Genomic DNA, 25,841 nt, shown 5'->3' on the forward strand with positions numbered 1-25,841 from the left:
TAGACATAGTATTATCCATATTTTAACAGTGACATAGGCATGGAAACCAGGTTACCAAAGAAACTTTTTTCTCCTCATTTTATGTCCATCTTGCTAAAGTAATCCTTCAAAATGTTTCATTTTGTGAGTTTGGGGAGTGGATTAGAATTTATGGCAATGCAAATGGGGCCAAAGCAAAAATATTTTAAAAATCTCTATGGGAATCATCCTTTCCAGCCATACATTATTTTAGTAGATGTAGGGATTGGCAAAAATTCTCCCCCTAATTGAACAGGTGACAGTCTATAAGCAATTGCCATCTCAACATCTTAAATCTTTGACTTCATGGCATTTAAAATTTTTAATTGAATTAATTTTTGTTTTTCCTTATGTGGAGGTATTCTTGAGGCGGGGTCATCCCCTTAGAAACTAGGTACAACCCATTTCTAGAGGCATGGCTGGCAATGAATTTGTCCTCACGGGTATAGTTGGCCGGCCCTGTCTCCTTCCCTGCCATTCCCCGGCCTCTGCCAGACATGCGGCCGGGCGCTCTGACACCCAAGGGGCAAGGATACTCCCTCCTCCCTCCGTCCTTCTCATCCCGCTTCCAACTGTAACCTTATTATCAGTCCATCCACCCATTCACCCACCCCTTCCCTCCCCCACTCCCCGAAGGCCCACAGTCTGGACGGAAACACTAGTCCCAAGGGAAAGGTGGGCATCTTACTGCATTTTTATTTTAGAAACTCAGCAGTCCTTTCTCAATATCTTAGGGCCATTGTGCTTAATTTTTCGTAAACAGTCTTTTCGAGGCCTGCACGGTACACTGTTCTGTGATTTCTAAATCCAGACTGCCTGCGAAGACTTACCATCATCCAACCAATGGCAGAGCCTTAGGACTGGCGAGAACCTTGCGGGGTGGGGTCCCCAAGACGAAACGGTCGCAGCCTAGGCTCGCGCCTTCTCTTGCTAGGGGCGCCGAGGGGTGCGCGCAGACCCAGAGGAACCCAGGGTGCCCAGCAGGCGACCCCAAGTCCCACCGCCGGAGGGGAGAGAAGTCGCACCTCTGGGTCTAGGAGCCACATCTTGGGGGAGTACTCTGGTCTTGGGGTGCGGGACTCAGAGTTTTAGGGGTGCCCTGGAATTGGGGGGGTCACACAGCTCTAGAGGGCGCTGTGGTCAGAGGACAGGGGTCGGGGTTCAGAGGTGGCTTGGTGTTCCGAAGCAGCAGTTCGGGGTGGGGGGCGGCCCTCTGCTCTCCCCAGGTTGGGGATGGGGGTGGGGCTGGGGGCCTTCTGATCTCTCCAGGCTGGGGTGCGGGGCTGGCCGATCTAAACCCAGAGCACCCTTGGGTCCCCCGCACACTCACCTTCTTGACATTTTTGCCCCCAGCCGGTGCCATCTTCCTGGTGTCCCGGACTGCACCTAACACGGATGAGGATGGACGAGGAGAGCGCTTCCCCCTGCGAAGCCTGGAGCCGTGGCCGGGTTCTTTATACCCGTTGCTCCGGGTGTGGGTTTGTTTCCCCAGCCTCTGCGCGGTCCAACAGGGGCCTTGGGCGGGGAACACGCCCACCAGCCCTTTATCCTTGCCCGTTGCTGCTTGGGAACTTGTATTAGGAGTTGGTGATCGAAATTGTTCTCCCAAATGGGGGAAATTATCCAGAAGTAAAATAAGAAAAATATAATTAAACAATGAGGTTGCCACTCGCTCAGGTTTCAGACCTATCTGAGCTCGGCCCTTCTTTTCCCCTCTCAGGTCCACGAACTCAATTGATTTCTCCCTTGCCTGGGATCATGTCCCATTAGTCATGCATCTTCAGTCGCTAGGCCAGACCCCCAAGAATTCCATCCAATGCCCAAACATTTGTCAAAGGCCAAGGATACAAGATTATTGAATGAGGATTATTGAATGACTATAAAGTGTGACCTCCAGTGTGATACACACCCAGTGGTTATGTATCTGAACAAAATATGACATTTTCCAATACTAACTCTGCATGTGTGTGTGTGTGTGTGTGTGTGTATGTTCAGAATGAACTTTGCCCTTATATCCAAACATGCCTTACAGTTTCTAATGATATCTTTGCAATATTTGACAAGGACAAACACTTGATGTTTATATATGATAGTGGAAATGTACTTTGTAGACTTAAAAATTCAGTGTGAAAACTGTGTTTAAAAATGAAAAGCATTAGAGAAACCGAAGGAAAACAGAAATGTTAACAGTAGTTATCTGTTGATGTTAGAGTTAGGTCTTGCTTTTATTTTATTCATTATGCTTTACTGTATTTGCCAAAATTTCTTTACAGTGGGAACATACTTTAAAATAATGAAAACGTTACTTTTAAAAGTGTATAACATGACAATAAATAACATAAAGAACAACTAAAAAGTATGAAATAGAGTTCAGCAACTTTTACCTAAATACATAAAAGGTTTGTATGTGGAACAACACCTCTATTTGAACAAATGAAGAGAGGGAAATTACTGCAGTAAATGATGACTTAATACAAATAAAATGATGTACACAAGATAAAACTGAAAAAGCAGAGAAGTCCTTTTGCTTCAGGTAATTGTCAAGTCTAGAATGGAAAAAAAATGAATGCATATATTGTAATGCAAATGATCTATTATTTCACTTGTCCACCAAGAATGAGGCATGAGTTATTGTAGGCATTCTTCACAGTGCCTAGGTTTTTGATCATGACAGGGTTGGACTATATGAGTAGGTAATAGTTCAGTATTTTAATGCATTAACTACTCATAGTCTTAACCAGGGGATTTTAGATTGAGCCTGGCTAGGGTGGCTCAGACTGTAAAGAATCTGCCTGCAATGCAGGAGACCTGGTTTCAATCCCTGGGTTAGGAAGATCCCCTGGAGAAGAGAATGACTGTCCACTCCAGTACTCTTCCTGGAGAATGCCATGGACAGAGGAGTCTGGCGGAACATGGTCCATGGGGTCACAAAGAGTCAGACACGACTGAGCAACTAACACTTTCACACAGGACTTCAGAGGAGGCCCTAGTGGTAAAGAATCCACCTGCCAATGCAGGAGACATAAGAAATGCAAGTTCCATCCCTAGGTCGGAAAGATCCCCTGGAGAAGGAAATAACAACCCACTGCAGTATTCTTGCCTGGGAAATCCCATGGACAGAGGAGCCTGGTGGTCTATAGTCCATTGGGTCACAAAGATTCAGGACCGAAGCACCTTGGCACAGGGTTTAACAAAGAAGTTGTGGTGGCGGGTACCAGGCGCTAGGGGGCGGTATCAGTGCTCGACAATTAAAAACTGAAAACAGCCATTCTCAATTTCAGTTTGTCCACCTTCAACAAAATTTAGGATAGATTTTAAACTAGCAGCGATTAATTTTAAAATGAATTGCAAATTTTCAGTAGATAATATAGACACCTGGCAAAAATTTAAAAGTCTTTCCCCAGTTGCTGTTCCCAGGTCAAGGCGTCCCTGGAGATAACCACTGTTATCTGTTAACTATTCTTCCAGAATCCTATGTGTATCTAAGTGTACACATGTATCCACAAATATTTGTATTTAAATGAGGGGAATTTAGTTTATTTAGACAACTGTCCACTTTCACCTTTTCTAAAATGACTAATAAACAGCTGTTGAAATACTTTTGTTTTTCTTCAGCTTCTCAGCTTGTTCTACCTCATCCCCACCCCACCCCCGCCCCCGCCCCCGCCCCCGCCCCGCCACCACTCCAATTAGGTCAATTAAAAAAAATTCATGCGCCTACGAATTCCCGTAATAGCTAATAGTATCCACAAGGCACTTGGTGCTTACAATGGGCCAGGCACTACATTAAGCCTTTTATGCATATAATGTTATTTACTCCTCACAATTCTGTGAGGTAGACACCCCCTCTTTGTCCTTAAGAAGCATGAAGTCGGGGAGATATAGAAAGGTTATTGGTGTGATCCCTGAAGTCCTTGTGCCCCATTTCCAAAGTACCAAGTGCTGAGGTGGCTGGAGGCCACCTGGGGAGTGAGTTCTGTGATAGCTGTTCTTGGGAAGCTGCCCATGTTCTCTGTTCTCTGCTGGAGCGATGAGATGAAGAAAATCATACAGCATTGAAGTCTTCGGCCTCCTACGAAGACATTTGGCTTCAGTCGAAATGGTAAATATTCATGATGTTTGAAACAGCATGATACGTAGCTGTATGATCTTACATAAAAATGGTTGCTTAGTTGTGAAAAGGCACAAATGAGACCTAGAGAGGACACATCAGATGGTAACCTGCTTGTGATTATGAATGACTTCATTTTTTGCTTCTTGTGTTTTTTGGTTTCCTATTATGCACATGTTAACTTTTAAGAAATAAATGTTGTTTTAAAAACTTACACACACAAAAAAAAATCCTGAAGAGAAAGAGGAGGGTTAGAGTTGAAGGTCCACTCTCCTACTTTTATAACCTCAAAAACAGAGGTCATGGTTCTGTCTCCAGCTCTAGCGCTTTGCTCTGCTTATAACGCCATGCATTCATTTAACAGACACTTAAGGCCTGTTCGTGTTCATGCGTGCTCAGTCGAGTCTGACTCTTTGGGACCCCGTGGACTGTAGCCCACCAGGCTCCTCTGTCCATGGAATTTTCCAGGCAAGAATACTGGAGCAGGTTGCCATTTCCTACTTCAGGGGATCTTCCTAATCCAGGGATAGAATTTGTGTCTCTTGCATCTCCTGCATTGGCAGTCAGATACTTTACCACTGGGAAGCTCAATTTATACAATGTTTCAAAGACCAAGGTTGGGGGTAAAGGACATTTCCTCCTTTTCCCCAAGGGGAAAATAGATTTCATCTTGTGTAAGAGTTAAAATGTCCCCTTTATCAATATGCAGATGAAAAAAATGTCAGGACTTTTCATTCCATTCAATTTGGATCATCTTTAAAATGAAAGTGGCTTTTCATAGAGCTTTTTAGACTAAAAATGTTTTAGCCTTTAAACCATTGAACACATTTTATGTTTTAACATCATGTAGAACAGTGTTTGCAAACTGGTGACATAAAAATGGGGCCAGCTTCTATGTTTCCTTTGGCAAGGTCAGTGTTGTTTGTTTTTTAATAGAATGTGGATTCCTTTATGTGGCGCCTTCCCTTTTGCCAGTCTGATCCACACCCGGTTAGTTGTTCTACTTTCAGAGATTGGTTCATGTACTCACCTTACCTGGAAGGCATATGAGGTTTTGACCTCTGCTATAAACAGAAGGTATATTGCTGCTGCTGCCACGCTGCTAAGGCGCTTCAGTCGTGTCCGACTCTGTGTGACCCCATAGACGGCAGCCCACCAGGCTCCCCCGTCCCTGGGATTCTCCAGGCAAGAACACTGGGGTGGGTTGCCATTTCCTTCTCCAATGCATGAAAGTGAAACATGAAAGTGAAGTCACTCAGTCGTGTCCAACTCTTTGCGACCCCATGGACTGCAGCCTACCAGGCTCCTCTGTCCGTGGGATTTTCCAGGCCAGAGTACTGGAGTGGGGTGCCAGAAGGAATATTAGGGATTATCAAATATATGTGAGATGTCCTTTGGTCCAAGTTCTCCCAAATAGCCCCCAAACCGAAAGTTTCACTTTCCTTACATTTTTTCATTGCCACTAATCTCAGTTACTTTTTTGTTGCCACTGCTGGGGATCATCATAAAGGGTTGATGAGAGTGGGCTTTTTACCTAAAACTCTCTTCCCTGGGTACACAGCCATTTCTCATTTTATCTTTTCTGGTAGTCCAGCTGGTGCCAGCATAACTCAGGAATTAGGGGAGCCAATCCTCTGCACAGTTGAAAATCTGCCTCCTTATCAGCAGTTCCTCTGTATCCGTGATTCAGCATCCTCAGATTCAACCACCAGCAAGTTGAATATTTGTTGTTTAGTTGCTAAGTTGTGTCTGACTCTTTGCGACCCCATGGACCGTAGCCCTCCAGGCTCCTCTGTCCATGGGATTTCCCAGGCAAGAATACTGGAGTGAGTTGCCATTTCCTTCTCCAGGGGATCTTCCCGACCCAGAGATGGAATCCGAGTCTCCTGCATTGGCAGGTGAATTCTTTAACACTGAGCCACCTGGGAAGTGAAATTCCATCTTACTGTAGTATTTGCTATCGAAAAAAAATCCATGTATAAGTGGACCTGTGCATTTCAAACCTGTGTTGTTCCAGGGTCGTCTGAGCTTCATTCCCTCCGCCCATTGCAGTGGCCGCACTCAACATGATCCCAGGACAGTTAACCCACATCACACAGTTCCTCCCCTTCTAAGGGCCCTGTTTACTTATTTAAAATTCAAGTTAAAGCCAGGTGACTTCTCAGATTCTTTTCTTGCAATTGGCTTAGCATATGCTTAGAGCAAAAACCAGCCTTTTCCCATGTTCTTCTTTTTTTTTTTTTTGCATTCCTCTTGTAATCAGCAAGCACTTGCTTGAGCTGGCTAGGAGGATACCTCTGGCTCCTATTCCTGCCTTCAACTTCTGCCCATTCCTAGTTTCTGGAGAAATAGTGGTTTTCATTTTTGCTGGACTGTTCAGAGCTTATTTCCACCACAGGTAAAAATGCTTCTCTCAGAGCTCACACATCTGCCAACTTGTTCAGTTTCCTGGATTCCACAGAGAAACCCTGTGGCCAGTGTTCCTGTAAATTCTGGACACCCCCAGTCTCCCAGACTGTCCTCCCAGTATAATTGCTTCCCAAGTTCTATTTCTAGCTCTGAAATTTTCTCTCCTCTCCTGCCTTTCCTTCAATGCCTTCTAATGGCATAATTAGCCAGTCTTCTTCAGTCAAGTGCCCTTTTCCTCTTTTTCTTTAAAAAAAGAAAACCCAGAAACTATAACTTATGAGCACTTACTATGTGGAGTTTGCTGTGCTAAGTGCTTCATAGGCATCGTGTAATCTTTACAGTAACCCCAAGAGGTAGGTATTTTGCCATTCCCATTTTATTGATGACAATACTGAGGCACACAGGTTAAATGGGAACCTTCCCAAGATCATGCCAATAAGAAGCGCAGAACTGAGAGGAGGACTGCAGCCCAGGCCAAATGACAGCAGAGATCATGGTCTTTAAAGAGACTTTATTCTTCCTTTTTAGTAAACTGTTTTTCTGACAATAACTCCCCAAACTCTTTATAACCTCATCCAACTCATGGCCCTTCCCACTCACCTGACCCAACACAGAGGTCCCTTCCCCTGATCAAGAGAAGTTTAGATTCGCTGGACATACAATTAGTTACTGACAGAAAACAGTCTGCCCTGTTCAGGCTATCATCCACATGACGACTCTTAGAGTGTGTGTAATCCCTGGCTTGTCCAGTCATAGTGAAACTTTGATGTTTTAAGTGGGTACGGGAAAAGGAATACCATAATTCCTGAGATAGGCAATCTAACCTTGATTTCCTTCATCTTTGAAAGATCAGTAAGACTTCATTTGCTTCTTTGAATGGGAGAAGCTGGAGCAGAGGCCAAAGATTCCCTTTTCCTGTGGGGCTGGCATGTGATGTTTATATGGCCCATCAGCTCCCACACAATTCCTGATTTAGGAGTCATACTCTGGGGACAACCCCGTGTCTTGGTCCAGACCCTTCAGGGGAAATACTCACCAGGTTGGTGGGTGTGCGGCATGAGAAGGGAGACATGGTGGCATAAAGAAAATGTCGTGGGTGTTGGGGTGAGAGTGGTATCCAGCACAGGAAGTATTAGACATGAGGACCTCGCTGAGGAGTTTATGTTTGATGGGAAACTCTTTTGGGCTGGACCAAAAGATTCCCTTCCCTTTTTCTTTCTTACAAAAAAGCATGCTGTTTTCTCTTTTCTGTTTCCTATTGGTTTGCACATCACTGTTTTATACATCAGTTGATTCTGAAGAGGATTTGGTGAGGGTTTTTAGCTTGGTGATGATAGTAGAAATCTTTGTCCATGTAAAGCATTTTTTGGGTACAAGCTGGTATATGACTTTAGTTTAAATGCAAGAAGGTAAAGTGGTTGTCTGAGGAGGCCTTCAAAATAGCTGAGAAAAGAAGAGAAGTGAAAGGCAAAGGAGAAAGGGAAAGATTTACCCATCTGAATGCAGAGTTCCAAAGAATAACAAGGAGAGATAAGAAAACCTTCTTAAGTGAACAATGCAAAGATATAGCGGAAAACAAAGAATGGGAAAGACTAGAGATCTCTTCTAGAAAATTGGAGATACCAAGGGAACATTTCATGCAAAGATGGCCACAATAAAGGACAGAAATGGCCAGGACCTCACAGAAGAAGAGGTGACAAGAAATTAGAAAAGAATTGTACAAAAAAGGTCTTAACGACCACACACGATGTTATGGTCACTCACCTAGAGCCAGACATCCTGGAATGTGAAGTCAAGTGGGCTTTAGGAAGCACTACTACAAGCAAAGCTAGCGGAGGTGATGAAATTCCAGTTGAGCTATTTCAAATCCTAGAAGATGATGCTGAGAAAGTGCTGCACTCAATATGCCAGCAAATTTGGAAAACTCAGCAGTGGCCACAGGACTGGAAAAGGTCAGTTATCATTCCAATCCCAAAGTAGGGCAATGCCAAAAATTGTCCAGACTACTGTTTAATTGCACTCATTTCACACATTAGCAAGGTAAGTTTTTGCTAACTTACCTCCAAATCCTTCAAGCTAAGTTTCAACAGTACATGAACCTCCAGATGTACACAGTGGGTTTAGAAAAGGCAGAGGAACCAGAGATCAAATTGCCAACATCCTTTGGATTATATAAAAATCAAGGGAATTCCAAAAAGACATATACTTCTGCTTCTGCATTGATTATACTAAAGCCTTTGATTACACTATGTGAATCACAAAAAACTGGAAAATTCTTAAGAGATGGGAATACAAGACCACCTTACCTGCTTTCTGAGAAACCTGTATGCAGGTCAAGAGGCAAAAGTTAGAACCAGACATGGAACAACGAACTGGGTCAAAATTGGGAAAGGAGTATATCAAGGCTGTATATTGTCACCCTGCTTGTTTAGCTTATATGAACAGTACATCGTGTGAAATGCTGGGCTGAATGAAGCACAAGCTGGAATCAAGATTGCCTGGAGAAATACCAACAACCTCAGATATGCATCTGATATCACTCTAATGACAGAAAGCCAAGAGGAATCAAAGAGTTTCTTGATGAGGGTGAAAGAGAAGAGTGAAAAAGTTAGCTTAAAACTCAACATTCGACAAATGAAGATCATGGTATCTGGTTCCATCACTTCATGGCAAATAGACGGGAAAAAGTGGAAACAGTGACAGACTTTATTTTCTTGTGCTCCAAAATCATGGAGAACACTGACTGGAACCACAAAACTAAAAGATGCTTGCTGCTTGGAAGAAAAGCTGCGACAAACCTAGCCAGTATATTAAAAAACAGAGACATCACTTTCCTGACAAAGGTGTAGTTTTTCCAGTAGTCATGTATGGATGTGAGAGGTGGATCATAAAGAAGGCTGAGCACTGAAGAACTGATGCTTTCAAATTGTGGTGCTAGAGAAGACTCTTGAGAGTCCCTTGGACTGCAAGGAGATCCAACCAGTCAATCCTAAAGGAAATCAGTCCTGAATATTCATTGGAAGAACTGAAGCTGAAGCTCCAATACTTTGGCCAGCTGAAGGAAAGAGTTGACTCATTGGAAAAGACCCTAATGCTGGGAGAAATTGAGGGCAAGAGGAGAAGGGGTTGACAGAGGATGAGATAGTTCAATGGCATCACCAACTCAATGGACATGAGTTTGAGCAAACTCTGGGAGATAGTGGAGGACAGGGAAGCCTGGCATGCTACAGTCCATGGGGTTGCAAAGAGCTGGGCAAAGACAGTGACTGAACAACAAAAATATCATTATCAGTGCACAGCCCTCAGTTAACTTAGGAAAGTAGTAACATATTTCTAAGTAGTAAAAGTCTTATCATCCTCCAGTTTCTGAACCTCAGGATTACAGGAACCTATATGTTTTTCAAATTAATATGTGCATATAATAGGAACCAAAAAGAGTAAAGCAAGGGATACATTACAAATAAAATTCTCTCTAATTTATTCTTCCCTGGTTTCCACTTTTCTTGGTTTTTATAACCTACCCAGCTTAAAGAATTTTAAAAAGAAGCTGGCACTTTCAGAAACGAGCTCCCAGCCATACAATTACAAATAATCTAGAGTAACTAACAAGAAAAATAGAAAATGTTGGGAAGGATGGGGAACCAGAGAACTCTCATCTCTGCTGGTTCAGTTCTGTTCAGTCATTCAGAAGTGTCCAGCTCTTTGCAACCACATGGACTGTATCACGCCAGGCTCCCCTGTCCATCACCAACTCCCAGAGCTTGCTCAAGCTCATGCCCATCAAGTCAGTGATACCATCCAACCATCTCATCCTCTGTCGTTCCCTTTTCTTCCTGTCTTCAATCTTTCCCAGCATCAGACTCTTTTCAAATGAGTCAGCTCTTCACATCAGGTGTTCAAAGTATTGGAGTTTCAGCTTTAGCATCAGTCCTTCCAATGAATATTCAGGACTGATTTACTTCAGAATGGACTGGTTGGATCTCCTTGCAGTCCAAGGGACTCTCAAGAGTCTTCTCCAACACCATAGTTCAAAAGCATCAATTCTTCGGCGCTCAGCCTTCTTCACAGTCCAACTCTCACATCCATACATGACTACTGGAAAAACCATAGCCTTGACTAGACAGACCTTTGTTGGAAAAGTAATGTCTCTGCTTTTTAATATGCTGTCTAGGTTGGTCATAGCTTTTCTTCCAAGGAGCAAGCATCTTTTAATTTCATGGCTGCAGTCACCATCTGCAGTGATTTTGGAGCCCGCAAAAATAAAGTCTCTCACTGTTTCCATTGTTTCTCCATCTGTTTCCCATGAGGTGATGGGACTGGATGCCATGATCTTAGATTTCTGAATGTTGAGTTTTAAGCCAACTTTTTCACTCTCCTCTTTCACTTTCATCAAGAGGCTCTTTAGTTCTTTGCTTTCTGCCATAAGGTGGTGTCATATGGGTATCTGAAGTTATTATCTCCCAGCAATCTTGATTCCAGCTTGTGCTTCATTCAGCCAAGAATTTCGCATGATGTACTCTGCATATAAGTTAAATAAGCAGGGTGACAATATACAACCTTGATGTACTCCTTTTCTGATTTGGAATAAGTCTGTTGCTCCATGTCTAACTGTTGCTTCTTGACCTGCATACAGATTTCTCAGGAGGCAGGTCAGGTGGTCTTGTATTCCCATCTTGTGAGGAATTTTCCACAGTTTGTTGTGATCCACACAGTCAAAGTCTTTGTTGGAGACAATAAAGCAGAAGTAGATATTTTTCTGGCACTCTCTTGCTTTTTCGGTAATCCAACAGATGTTGGCAATTTGATCTCTGGTTCCTCACCTTTTCTAAATCCAGCTTGAACATCTGGAAGTTCTAGGTTCATGTACTGTTGAAGCCTTGCTTGGAGAATATTTAGCACTACTTTGCTAGCATGTGAGATGAGTGCAATTGTGCAGTAGATTGAATATTCTTTGGCATTGCCTGTCTTTGGGACTGGAATGGAAACTGACCTTTTCCAGTCCTGTGGCCACTGCTGAGTTTTCCAAATTTGCTGGCATCTTGAGTGCAGCACTTTCACAGCATCATCTTTAGGATTTGAAATAGCTCAACTGGAATTCCATCACTTCCACTAGCTTTGCTTGTAGTGATGCTTCTTAAGGCCCATTTGACTTTGCATTCCAGGGTATCTGGATATAGGTGAGTAATCATACCATCATGGTTATCTGGGTCATTAAGATCTTTCTTATATAATTCTTCTGTGTATTCTTGCCACCTCTTCTTAATATCTTCTGCCTCTGTTAGGTCCATACCATTTCTGTTCATTATTGTGCCCATCTTTGCATGAAATGTTCCCTTGATAATCTCTAATTTTTTTGAAGAGATCTCTAGTCCTTCCCATTGTATTGTTTTTCTCTATTTCTTTGCACTGATCATTGAGAAAGGCTTTGTTATCTCTCCTTGTTATTCTTTGGAACTCTGCATTCATATGGGTATATCTTTCCTTTTCGCCTTTGCCTTTAGCTTCTCTTCTTTTCTTTGCTATTTGTAAGGCCTCCTCAGACAACCGTTTTGCCCTTTTGCATTTCTTTTTTTTAGGAATGGTCTTGATCATTGCATCCTGTACAGTGTCAAGAATCTCCGTCAATAGTTCTTAATGCACTCTAGCAGATCTAATTCCTTGAATCTATTTGTCACTTTCACTATATAATCATAAGGGATTTAATTTAGGTCATACCTGATTGGTCTAGTGGTTTTCCCTACTTTCTTCACTCTAAGTCTAAATTTTGCAATAAGGAGTTCATGATCTGAGCCATAGTCAGCTCCTGGTCTTGTTTTTGCTGACTGTATAGAGTTCCCCATCTTCAACTGCAAAGAATATATAATCAATCTGATTTTGGTATTGACTCTCTGGTTATGTTCATGTGTAGAATTGTCTCTTGTATTGTTGGAAAAGGGTGTTTGCTATGACCAGTGCATTCTCTTGGCAAAACTCTATTAGCCTTTGCCCTGCTTCATGTTGTACTTCAAGGCCAAGCTTGCCTGTTACTCCAGGTATCTCTTGACCCCCTACTTTTGCATTCAGTCTTCCCTATGATGAAAAGGACATCTTTTTTTGGTGTTAGTTCTAGAATGTCTTGTAGATCCTCATAGAAGAGTACAACTTCAGCTTCTTCGGCCTTAGGGGTTGGGGCAGAGACTTGGATTACTGTGATACTAAATGGTTTGCCTTGGAAACTAACAGAGATCATTCATTCGTTTTTGAGATTGCACCCAAGTATTGTGTTTCAGACTCTTTTGTTGACTCTGAGGGCCACTCCATTTCTTCTGAGGGATTCCTGCCCACAACAGTAGATATGATGGTCATCTGAAATAAATTTGCCCATTCCAGTCCATTTTAGTTCACTGATTCCTAAAATGTCAATATTCACTCTTGCCATCTCCTGTTTGAGATGGCAAACACTTCCAATTTACCTGGATTCATGGACCTAACATTCCAGGTTCCTATGCAAAATTGTTCTTTACAGCATTGGACTTTACTTCCATCACCAGTCACATCCACAACTGGGTGTTGTTTTTGCTTTGGCTCCATCTCTTCATTCTCTCTAATTATTTCTCCACTCTTCTCCAGTACCATATTGGGCACCTACGGACCTGGGGAGTTCATCTTTCAGTGTCGTATCTTTTTGCCTTTTCATACTGTTCCTTGCTGGTAAGAGTACAAATTGGTACAACTCTTTAGGAAAAATGTTTGGCGGTATCTTTTGGAGCTGCACATATCTGTATCAAGCAATTTTGTTCCTGGGTGAAACATGTATAATTGTTCCTCAAAAGAAATGTACAAAATGTTCACAGCAGCCCATTCATAAAAGGCCCAAAGTGGGAACTGCCCACTGATAACAGAGTGGATAAAGGAATTGTGACACACTTACACTGCGGCATTCTATACATAAAGTGAATCATTCACTTGTAACCACGTGCAACAAAGTGGATGAATGTCACACTGTTGTGTAAAAGAATCCAGACACAAAAGGGCATTATTGTAAGATTACATGTATATTGTGTACAGAAGCAGGAAAATGAAACTGTGCTCTTAGAAGTCATGATATTTGTTACCCTAGGGGAAGCGGGGAGTGACAGGAAAGGCAGGGAGTACTTTTGGGTTGCTGGTAATGTTTTAGTTCTTGGATATTAGTGCTGTGGGCACCATGAACTTTGCCCATACAAAATGACAACCTTGGTAAATGTTGTGTGTTCTGCCTATTACAACTGATTTGCCATTACCCATCTCTCTCCCTCTCCTTGGGCTTCCCTATTCCCTGAGACACAACAATACTGAAATTAGGCCAATTAATAACCCTGCAACGGCCTGTAAGTGTTCAAGTGGAAGAAAGAGTCACGTATCTCTCAACTTAAATGAAGTATCTTGGTTTAAGCAGAGATAGGCTGAAAGCTAGACCTCTTTCATTAAACAGTTAGCCAAGTTGTAAATGCAAAGGTAAAGTTCTTAAAGGAACTTAAAATGGCCCCTCCAGTGAACTCACTATAAGAAAGTGAAACAGCCTTATTTATTATAAGATATGGAGAAAGTTTTAGTGGTCTGGACAGAAGACCAAACCAGCTACAACATTTCCTTAAAGGAAGATCTAATCCAGAGCAAGGCTCTAATTATTTAAGTGCATTCCCTTTGTCGTGTACTCTACTACCATCCCTTTCTAGAACTTCTCGAACCTTTAAAAATATCTTCTCAAACTGAAACTCAGTACCCATTAAACAATTAATCCCCATTTTGACCTTCCCTCATTTCCTGGACCATTCTATTTTCTGCCTCTATGAACTTGACTACTCTGGGAACCCTATACAAGTGGGATCCTATAGCATTTTTTTCTTTTATGACTGGCTTATTTCACTTATCATAATGTCTTCAAGGTTCATTCACGTTGTAGCATATGAGAATTTTCTTCCTCTTTAAGGCTAAATAATATACAATTTTGTGTATATACTACATTTTGTTCATCAGTCCATCTGTCAGTTTACACTTGGGTAACTTCTGCTTTTTGGCTATTGTGAATACTGCTGCTGTGAACATAGGTATACAAAAATATGGTTGGGTTCTGCTTTCAGTTTTTGGGTATACACCCAGAAGTAGAATAACATGATAATTCTTTTAGGTAAAAATAAAAAGTCAATCTAAAAGTGAAATAGAGAATTTTGTTCAAGCCAGTCTGACAGATATAACCCAAGAGACAGTCTTCATAAAACTCTGAGGACTATTCCTTTTGTTAGAAATCAAAGGCGCAGTGTTACACATTTTCAAGACAAAGGATTATACATCAAAATGACACACTGACGTTTTACATAAAGTTTACCAAAGATACATAGTCCAGAAAAACTTGTACTAAGCAAGCTACAGGTCACCATGATCCTTTACAGAACTAGGAAAGGAAAAATTAATCTTCTAAGGAGTTACACTGCTGTCATCAGAAGAAGTAAAAAAAAGCTCATTGATCTTAATGATCTACCAGGGGTTCCTGGCTTTGGTTAATGGTTAATGTAAAATGAAGACACACATCACGCGTAAGGGAGCAGTCAATATAGACAGAAAATATGTTATGCTAAATTTTCTTGTCTTGCCTTAAAACTTAAATTTTATCCCATCAGTTCTATTTTTAATTTTGTAAGGAGCCACTGTACTCTTTTCCTTAGGGGCTATACCATTATACATTCTTGCCAAGAGTGTGCAAGTGTTCCAATTTCACCACATCCTCACCAACACTTGCTATTTCTAATGGGTATGAGTTGATATCTCATTGTGGCTTTGGTTTGCTTTTCCTTAAAGTTTAGTGGTGTTGAGCATCTTTTTATATGCTTGTTGGCCATTTCTATATCTTCTTTGGAGAAATGTCTGTTCAAGTCATTTATCCATTTTTTAATCAGACTTAAAAAGTGCTGAGTTGTAGGAATTCTTTATGTATTCTGGATATTAGCCCTATTCAGGTATATGATTTGCAAATTTTCTCATTCCTTGTTGTTGTTGTTTAGTTGTTAAGTCGTGTCTGACTCTTTTGCAACCCCATGGACTGTAGCCCAGTAGGCTTCTTTATCCATGGGATTTCCCAGGCAAGAATACTGGAGTGGGTGGTCATTTCCTTCTCCAGGGGATCTTCCTGACCCAGGGATCGAACCCACATCACCTGCATTTACAGGCGGATTCTTTACCCCTGAGCCACCAGGGAAGCCCTCTCATTCCTCAGTTTGTCTTTTTTCCTGACTCTCGTTTGTTTTTAAGAGACTGGGGCTGAGAGTGATTTAATGATTTGTGAAGGTCACACATATCTTTATTGGAGCCTTTATTGGACTTGAATATGGGTCCCTACTCTTTACCTAATCTCCTTTTTTCACTATCTCACCCCACTCTCTATCATTTGGTCATATCAACATTAACAGTAGTTTGTCCTATGGCAATTGATACTGTGTAGGCAAAGAACCAAGCAACAGAATTTTAACTGGTCCTTTGGATGGCCCAGCCTCTTAGTGCTCCTCTCCCATTATCCACTGGTGATGCTTATAGAGATATAGAACATAGCTGGGTGCCTTTAGTTACATTAATTAGCTAATTAATTAAATTTGTTTTCCGCATCATATCCTCCTTAAAATGTTCTATTCTGTTCCTTAAAAATGTTTCTAAGAATCAGAACATGTTCTTCAAAGGCTATTTATTCACTTTAACAACTGCCCATTATTTCATGGTGATGACAGCCAGTGGGTTTTTCTACCATATTTTAAAGAAGAGACTAATTAGATGGAGTGAGCTTCTGTGCTCTCCAAATTAATCCCAAAGCACTAATGCATTTAGATTCAGACCATTGCCTTGTATGGTGCTTGACACAAAGTAGGCCTCCAATAAATATTTGTCAAATAAATGTCATGATGCTACAATGAAGGGAGAGGATTTGCAGGGAAAGCTGATTCAATTGTTTGATTTAGCAGGGGGAAATAAGCAGTATTTTCCACATTATAGCCTCTGTGGAAATTGATTTTATTGATCTCATTCTTCATGTCTGAGGCTTTGGGATGCAGCATCCTTGGGAGGAGATGGGGATAAATCTCTCCAAAAGAATGGACACGGCGAGTGCAAGCAGCCCTTCTGGTTGGATGTTGAAGGCAGCCAAGATTTGGGCTCTTTTGATCAAAGAAACTTGCTTCCGCACTCTACTGTGGGAGGCTCTGAAAAGGAGTTCTTCAAACAACAGGAAACTATTTGGCCTTTCAACATCATTTCTTTTCAACAATGACCCTTGAGTAAATCACTGAGCTTTCCTGGGCTTCAGCGTCCTTTCATCAACAACAATAGAGTCAAACCAGAAGAGTTATTCTCCCTGGGCTCTAAGATGCTGTATTTCTATTTTCATTGGAAAGAAAATCTGGAAAAATAAATTGAGCAGATCTAAGAGTTATATGTACATACTCTATTTTAAATCAGATCCTCACAGTCATTAAAGTTAATGGAAAACTTGAATAGATTTTCCCCCTCTTTCTAGTTTTGATTTCAATCATTATCTCTAACTTGAAATTTCAGTTTACAACCTCAATTAGAAAGAAAGCTGAGTGCTGAAGAATTGATGCTTTTGAACTGTGGTGTTGGAGAAGACTCTTGAGAGTCCCTTGGACTGCAAGGAGATCCAACCAGTCCATCCTAAAGGAAATCAGTCCTGAATATTCAGTGGAAGGACTGATGTTTAAGCTGAGACTCCAACACTTTGGCCACCTGATGCAAAGAGCTGACTCATTTGAAAAGCCCCTGATGCTGGGAAAGATTGAAGGCAGGAGGAGAAGGGGGCAACAGAGGGTTAGGTGGTTGGATGGCATCACTGACTCAATGGACATGAGTTTGAGCAAACTCCAGGAATTGGTGATGGACAGGGAAGCCTGGCATGCTGCGGTTCATGGGGTCTCAAAGAGTCGGACACGACTGAACTGAATTGAACTAAACCTCAGTTATGCATTCAACATGATATATATCTCATATGTATGGTTAGATTCTCATGTGAGAGTACCATAAGGGTTTTTTATTGCTGCTGTTCTGTCACTAAGTCATGTCTGACTGTGACCTCATGGACTGCAGCACGCCAGGCTTCTTTGTCCTTTGCTATCTCTCAGAGTTTGTTCAAATTCATGTCCATTGAGTTAGTGATGCTATCTAACCATCTCATCCTCTGCTGCCCCCTTCTCCTTTCACCCTCAATCTTTCCCAGCATCAAGGTCTTTTCCAATGAGTTGTCTCTATTTCTAGTCAACTGAATATTTGATTTCTCTTGGTTAATGTGGTTGTATTTTCTGGCTGCCTACCAATCTTTGACTATCTTTCCTATGTTTAGGGGTAATTTCCCATTCTAGAAGTCTTGCCTCAAGTAAACCCCCCCCCCCCCAATTCACTTTCCCAGCTTTCCTGACAGCTAGGATTAGCAGGTGCATGATTGAGGCCACACATCAGCTTGAGAGTATGAGTGAGAAGCAGTGGGTGTATTGAAGCAGGCATCATGTAGACCCCTTATTTGAAGTGGGTGTGGCCAAAGCAGCAGTGAAGGAGGGACGTGGGCCTCATATTTCGTGTCAGCAGTGGGCTCACTCATGGACTGGTTTGAATGTTCCTTGTTAAGATCAGTCTGACTCTAGTCCTCCTGAAGGTTCTTTGAACTTCTGAATAGTCTTTAATGAACATTTTCCTGCTTAAACTTGATAGAATGGGTTCTGTTGCTGGCACACCAGAACACTGGCTGATAGAACTTATTTCTAAGATAATCTCTCTTGTGTCCAGGGTTTAAATATTTACTTTCCAAGGCAAAAGATGGTCTTTAAATTATCTGTTCTTAAACTCAATTTTTTAAGTTCATAAAATAATATAACTGTTCTTCTTTTTCCTGTTGCTTTATGTGTAATATTAGGTTGTCTATTTGATGTTTCTCTTTTTTCTTGAGGTAAGATTATACTGGTGTAAACTTCCCTCTTAGAACTGCTTTTGCTGCATCCCATAGGTTTTGAGTCATTGTGTTTTCAGTCATTTGTTTCTAGGAATTTTTGATTTGCCTTTTCATATTTTTAGTAACCTGTTGGTTATTTAGAAACATTGTTTAATCTCCATGTGTTCATGTTTTTTTTACAGTTTTTTTCCCTGTAATTGACATCTAGTCTCATAGCATTTTCATCTGAAAATATACTTGATATGATTTCAATTTTCTTAATTTACCAAGGCTTGATTTGTGACTCAAGATGTGATCTATCCTGGAGAATGTTCCATGTTCACTTGAGAAGAAAGTGTTATTTTTCTGTGTTTGGATGGACTGTCGTGAAGATATCATTTAGGTTCATCTGATCTAATGTGTCATTTAAGGCTTGCATTTCCTTATGAATTTTCTGTTTTTATTATCTGTCTATTGGTGTAAATGGGGTGTAAAAGTCCCCTCCTATTATTGTGTTACTGTCGATTTCCCCTTTTATGTCTGTTGCTGCTGCTGCTGCTAAGTCGCTTCAGTCATGTCCGACTCTGTGCGACCCCATAGACGGCAGCCCACCAGGCTCCCCCGTCCCTGGGATTCTCCAGACAAGAACACTGGAGTGGGTTGCCATTTCCTTCCCAAACGCCTGAAAGTGAAAAGTGAAAGTGAAGTCGCTCAGTCGTGTCCAACTCTTTGCGACCCCATGGACTGCAGCCCACCAGGCTCCTCCGTCCATGGGATTTTCCAGGCAAGAGTACTGGAGTGGGGTGCCATTGCCTTCTCCTTATGTCTGTTAGTGTTTGCCTTATGTATTGAGGTACTCCAGTGTTGTTTGAATAACTATTTAGAATTGTTGTGTCTTCTTCTTGGATTGATCCCTTGATCATTTTGTACTGTCCTCCCTTATCTCTTGTAATCTTCTTTGTTTTCTCTAAAGAAGATACACATATGGCTAGTAAACACATGAAAATGCTCAACATCACTTATTATTAGAGAAATGCAAATCAAAAACTACAATGAGGTATCACCTCACACCTGTCAGAATGGCCATCAGCAAAAAAATCTACAAACAATAAATGCTGGAGAGGATGTGGAGAAAATGGAACCCTCTTATACTGTTTATGGGAATGTAAATTGATACAGCCACTATGGAGAACAGTATGGAGATTTCTTAAAAAGTTAGGAATAAAGCTACCATAAGACCGAGCAATCTAAACTGGGCATATACCCTTACAAAATCACAATTCTGAAAGACCCATGTACCCCAGTGTTCATTGCAGCACTATTTCCAACAGCCAGGGCATGGAAGCAGCCTAGATGTCCATTAATAGATGAATGGATTAAGAAGTTGTGCTACACACACACACACACACACACACACACAATGGAATATCACTCAGCCATAGAAAGGAACAAATCTGAGTCAGTTCTAGTGAGGTGGATGAACATGAACTGTTATACAGAGTTAAGTATGTGTCAAAAAGAGAAAAATAAATATGATGTATTACATATATACGGAATCTAGAAAAAATGATACCATTTGCAGGGCAGCACTAGAGATGCAGACACGGACAACAGACCTGTGGACACAGTGGGGGGAGGGGAGGGTGGGATAAACGGAGGGAGTAGCGTTGAAACATATACACCATGTGTAAAAATAGATAGCCAGTCAGAATTTGCTGTATGATGCAGGGAGCTCAATCTGGTGCTCTGTGATGACCTAGAGGGGTGGGATGGGTTGGGAGGTGGGAGGGAGCTTCAAGAGGGAGGGGACATATGTATACCTATGGCTGATTCATGATGATGTATGGCAGAAACCAATACAACATTGTGAAGCAATGATCTCCCAACTAAAAATAAATAAATTTTAAAAATATGATGCTTTAGTAACAGTTTTTTATTCATTCAGCAAATGTTGTGCTCAGAGCTAAATATGGGTGATTAGTAAGTCACAAGCCCTATCTTTGAAAGCTCACATCTGTTTCAAAGCTGAGCCTCTGTTGCTGGATGACTTAATAATTATGAGAATGCATAACATTAATGAGCACTTATACTGCTCCAGGCGTAACGCATTGAATTGTCCCAGTAACTCTATAAGTACAGCTGTTATTCCTACAGATGAGAGAACATTCCAAGGAATGTCTCTAAGCTAAGCCGCTTGTTCAAGGCCAGATAGTATGCAGCAGAACTGAGATTCAGACTCAGGTGGTCTGTCCCCAGACCGCACATCCTTAACAACACTCCATGGCAATAAGTTTGTGCCACTGTGAGACTTTCAATTTCGATAATACTGTTAATGTTCATCATGTTTAAAACTGCTTCCCTCATTATAATAGTGAGAATCAGCCATCACGATTAGAGAAGGAAAGAGTAAAGACTCCTCCCCCTGATCTCTTTCTCTTAAAGATAAAACTGAGCCCCTAGATGGGCAAAAATCTTTCCTTCAGTTTCCGTGGGTACAGCTAAGAGGAATCAGAACTTTCAAAAAGATGGTTTAAATCTTATACCTCTCTTTTCTCGCTCTGACATCTTTGTGGTTTATTCTCAATGCAGCAACCAAAGTAATCCCGTCCTCTCTTGGTTCAAAACTCTTCTGTGTCCTCTCATATGATTCAGAGTAAAAGCCAAGATCTTTGTTAAGACTGCCAAGTCCTGACATAATGAGACTTTCCTAACTTCCAGATCTCAGCTCCTGTGACTTTCTCATCATGTCTCCTGGTTCCTCGGCTGTTCCTCGAAAATGTGGGGCAAGCTGGCTTCCTTAGGCTTTGACCTCTTTGGACTTCTCCAAGATATCCTGTGTTGCCATCCTTATCTCCTCCAAGTTTTTTCTTGAAAATAACCTTTTGAGTAAGGGGCCCCTCTAAAATTTCAACCTCACCTCACTGATACAGGCTCTAGGAGGACCAACTTTGGCCTAGGAGAGAGGGGTTTCCCAGGACACAGGGCTTTCAGTGCTAAAACTGGGTTTGTCCCAGGCCAACCAGGCCAGTTAATCACACTGTGAATTTCTAGAACAGTGTCTGACTCATAGCAGCCTTACTAAATATTTATTGAAGAGAATGAATGAATAAGTAGGTAAGAGAAACAAGTACATTTAGAGGGGAGTGAAAAGGATTATTTATTGCCCCTGAAGTCAGAAAATATAGGTATATCTGTTCATCATAGCCATGTTTAAGGCTTCTTCAGCATGGAAAGAAGCCCACATTTCATGAATGCGGAACCAATATTTCTTAATCTACTAAACAGAAAGGTATGATTTATCATTTTGCAGTTACCAAAAGTAGTTTGTAATCGTGTGTTCCATACTCATCTTCTCCAGAAACAGTTAAAATGGCTACGTTGGCTTTACTTTTTTTTAGACTTCAAAATGGTTTCCACATTTTAAAAACTATGTATGTATTTATTTTTGGGTGCTCTGGGTCTTCATTACTGTGCATGGGCTTTCTCTAGTTGCAGGGAGTAGGAGCTATTCTCCAGCAGCGGTGTGCAGGCTTCTCATTGCAGTGGCTTCTCTTGTTGTCAAGCACAGGCTCTGGAGGTTGGCGGGCTGCAGTAGTCGTGGCCCATGGGCTCAGTGGTCGAGACTCGTGGGCTCCAGAGTTGTGGCACACAGGCTTAGTTGTCCCTAGTCATGTGGGATCCTCCCAGATTAGGGATTGAACCAGTATCCCCTTTATTGGCAGGTGGATTCCTAACCACTGGACTACCAGGGAAGCCCTGGTTTCCACATTTTAAATGGCAACGATGCATTTTTAAAGGTGAAGTTTTTTCCCATTAATAATGGTCCTGAGTGCAAATTCCCCCCTCTACCCTAACACTTCTTCTAGCTACTCCAGCTAGAACCTGCCTGGGGTTGCTTCCTGAGCCATTCTTCTTGTATAATGTGCTGTTCCAATCCCCAGTACCTCTTATTTTCTTGCACCAGTCTCTCCAACACCAGCTTCTTCAAATGAACACAATCTGATGCTGGTCTGTCATATATCATGTACTTGTTCCTCAAAATATTTTTGGCAAAGTGAAGTGAAGTGAAAGTTGCTCAGTCGTGTCCAACTCTTTGTGACCCCATGGACTGGATAGTTCTAATAATTCTGTATTAGACTGTATAGTTCTAATATAATTCTCCAGGCCAGAATACTAGAGTGAGTAGCCTTTCCCTTCTCCAGGGGATCTTCCCAACCCAGGGACTGAACCCAGGTCTCCTGCATTGCAGGCCAATTCTTTACCAGCTGAGCCACCAGGGAAGCCCAAGAATACTGGAGTGGGTAGCCTATCCCCTCTCTAGTGATCTTCCTGACCCAGGAATCGAACCAGGGTCTCTTGCATTGCAGGCGAATTCTTTACCAACTGAGCTATCAGAGAAGAGAATTCAACAAAGCAACATAAAGAGTTACTCATCTTTGCATCCCTTGACCCTAGCGTGGTTTGTATATTCACTCGCCCACTCATTCATTCATTTAACATATCTTTTTTCAGTTCTACAATATGTCAGGTGCTGGGAATACATCAATTAAGAAGACATCTTCTCTGCTCCCTCTAGTGGGGACAGGCAAGTAAACAGGAATGATCAGGAGAGTATTAAAACTACATTGTACTTATTCACGATAAATATAGGGTACTACAGAAGCACATAGAAGCAGGGGGCAGTAACTATCAGAAGTCAAGTACTAGGAAAACTAGGAAAACAAATGGATGAGTGAGTGGTTGGGTTAATGAATGAATGAATATAACTGGTATGGGAGCACAGAATCTTCAAGGCGAATAGTCACCATCACATGGAAAGATGCTTCTCCAATTTCAGTATTTTGAAAAGGTCAGCTCATATGAATCCATATCATGAAAAATACAACTTTTATTTCCCCCCTCTCTCTTCTCTCCTTTCTCTTCTGACCAAATATCAGAATGGAATGAAATGTGATTGTCAGAGTGCCAGCAATGTCCGAGTCAGCAGGCCCCCATCTGCTTTGCTCAAGACTCTAATAACTCTGATGTCAGGCAAAATTGCACCCTTCTGAAACTCTTTTCAGCATTTTCATTATTGATTAGACAGAATATCTGCTCGTCTTCAAGGCAGCAGGCTGTACAGCCAAAAGGAGTTGCTTAACTTTGCTTACGATTTTGCTCAAGGGTATAAAATTCTGGCTGTGTTCACTGCAAAGCACGAATTGTTTTTCCAGCTGAACTTTGCCTCTTAGCTTCAGCACATCTCTTCGATCCTCTGTGATTGTTTCCATGCCAGCTATTTGCAGGTCTGCATTGCTGATTCTACACACAGCACAGCAGGGTTTATCCAAGGGCCATCTACTGTTCCTGGTAACTCCCCAGTAAGGTAAACATCTGCTGTGGAACTGGAAAGAGCTGGTTCAAACCAGTTGTTCTTAGTTTCACTGATCATTTTTAACTTTTTACAATGACCTTTTCTTAATTTCCCTGTACCAAGTCAGAACCTGTAAGAATTTTGCTTTTGAGGAAAAGCCTCATTTTTTTCTAATTTTAAAATTTGTTTTTAATTGGAGAATAATTGCTTTACAATATTGTGTTGGCTTCTGCCATAAAACATCGTGAATCAGCCACAAGTACACATGTGTCTCCTCCCTCCTCAACCTTCCCCCAACCCGGCACCCCATCCCACCCCTCCAGGTTGTCACAGAGCCCTGGGCTGAGCTCCCTGTGCCCACACAGCAGCTTCCCACTGGCTCTCTGTCTTACACACGTTAGTATACATATGTCAATGCTATGCTCTCGATTCAGCCCACCGTCTCCTCCTGCTGTGTCCAAAGTCTGTTCTCTATGTCTGTGTCGCTCTTCCTCATTTCTATATGTTAAAATAGTTAAAGTGAATTATAAATAGTAATTTAATATTTTAGAATGTATCAAAAAAGTCATATGCATCTTTGAAAAGGAAGGACAAAATTAATTCAGATTCCTTAATACCCAGTCCATATTAAATTTTACCCAATTTGTACCTAACAGGCCTTTTATAGTATGTTTGTCAAATCTAGGATCCAATCCAGAACTTTGTATTGCATTGGTTTGTTTTGTACATGTGTGTGTGTTAGTTGCTCAGTCGTGTCCAATTCTTTGTGACCCCATGGACTAGAGCTGGCCAGGCTCCTCTGTCTGTGGGATTCTCCAGGCAACAATACTGGAGTGGATTGCCATTCCCTTCTCCAGGGAAAAAACCTGGGTCTCCTGTACTGCAGGCAGATTCTTTACCATCTGAGCCATCAGGGAAGCCCTTTATACACGTCATCTTTCCCAATACACTGACTTGTGGAATGGACTGGGCCAGCTGTCCTGTAGAATATATGATTCACCTGATTGCTTCCTTGCGGTATTATTTACCTTGTTCCTGCTGCTGCTGCTGCTAAGTCACTTCGGTTGTGTCCGACTCTGTGAGACCCCGTGGACTACAGCCTACCAGGCCCCTCCGCCCATGGGATTTTCCAGGCAAGAGTACTGGAGTGGGTTGCCATTGCCTTCTCCACCTTGTTCCTAATCATCTATAGTTTCTCTAAATTGGAAGTGGGATCTAAAGGCTTGATTAGAGTCCAGTCAGGCACCCTTGGCTGGTACATCATTGATGATATAGTGTTTCTCATTCTGTATCATGACAGGAAACTCATCGTAACTGATTTTCCCTCTTGCAATCAGAAATCTTGATATGAACTTTAAGATTATAAAAAATAAAATTTTTTATTTCATTGGAAAAGTAGTAACTACAAAATTAACATATTTGAACACTAAAAAGGTATCAGAGAAAAAGAAGTCTTCTACACTAAACTTTCAATCACAAGTTTCCCTTTCCTAAGAGGGAAGCAATCCTCCCAGAAATATTCTACACACATGTAATGGGAGCATGCTTTCACTTAGAACTTATTTTGGGAATCCTTCCATTTCCATACATGTTGAGCTCATGTATTCTTTTTCTTTTTAATTTTTGAATATTTTTTTATTGAAGTATAGTTGATTTACAAAGTTGTGTTACTTTCAGATACACAGCAAAGTGATTCAATTATACACATGTATATATGCATATATATACATATGTATTCTTTTTCAGATTCTTTTCCATTATAGATTATTACAAGATAAGTACAAGATAATGAATGTTGTTCCCTGTGCTATCCAGTAGATTCTTCTTGTTTATTTTATATATAATATTGTGTGTATATGAATCTCAAACTCCTAATTTATTCTTCCCCACTTCCCCATTGATATCCATGTTTGTTTTCTATTTCTACTTTGTAAATAAGTTCATTTGTATCATTTTTTAAGATACTACACATAAGCAATATCATATGATATCACAGCATGTATTCTTTGGAA

General features: G+C 41.4%; 2 protein-coding genes across 5 annotated transcripts in view; one reads left to right on the forward strand and one right to left on the reverse strand.

Moving 5' to 3' along the window:
* Nucleotides 1-2,575, reverse strand: part of LOC147365384 (betaine--homocysteine S-methyltransferase 1) — a 29,032-nt gene extending 26,457 nt beyond the window's left edge. For both annotated transcript variants that reach the window (XM_086323123.1, XM_086323122.1), the window contains exon 1: nt 1,349-2,575. In XM_086323123.1, the coding sequence (XP_086179249.1) occupies nt 1,349-1,381 (33 nt within the window). In that variant the 5' untranslated portion in view covers nt 1,382-2,575. The remainder of the gene's footprint in view (nt 1-1,348) is intronic.
* DMGDH (dimethylglycine dehydrogenase) overlaps nt 1-25,841 on the forward strand; it is a 164,605-nt gene that overhangs the window by 39,401 nt on the left and 99,363 nt on the right. The window lies entirely within an intron of this gene.

Source organism: Bos grunniens, chromosome 10 (genome assembly GCF_055505025.1).
Source record: "Bos grunniens cultivar Pamir isolate PY7600 chromosome 10, Bosgru_T2T1.0, whole genome shotgun sequence".
Lineage (NCBI taxonomy): Eukaryota > Metazoa > Chordata > Mammalia > Artiodactyla > Bovidae > Bos > Bos grunniens.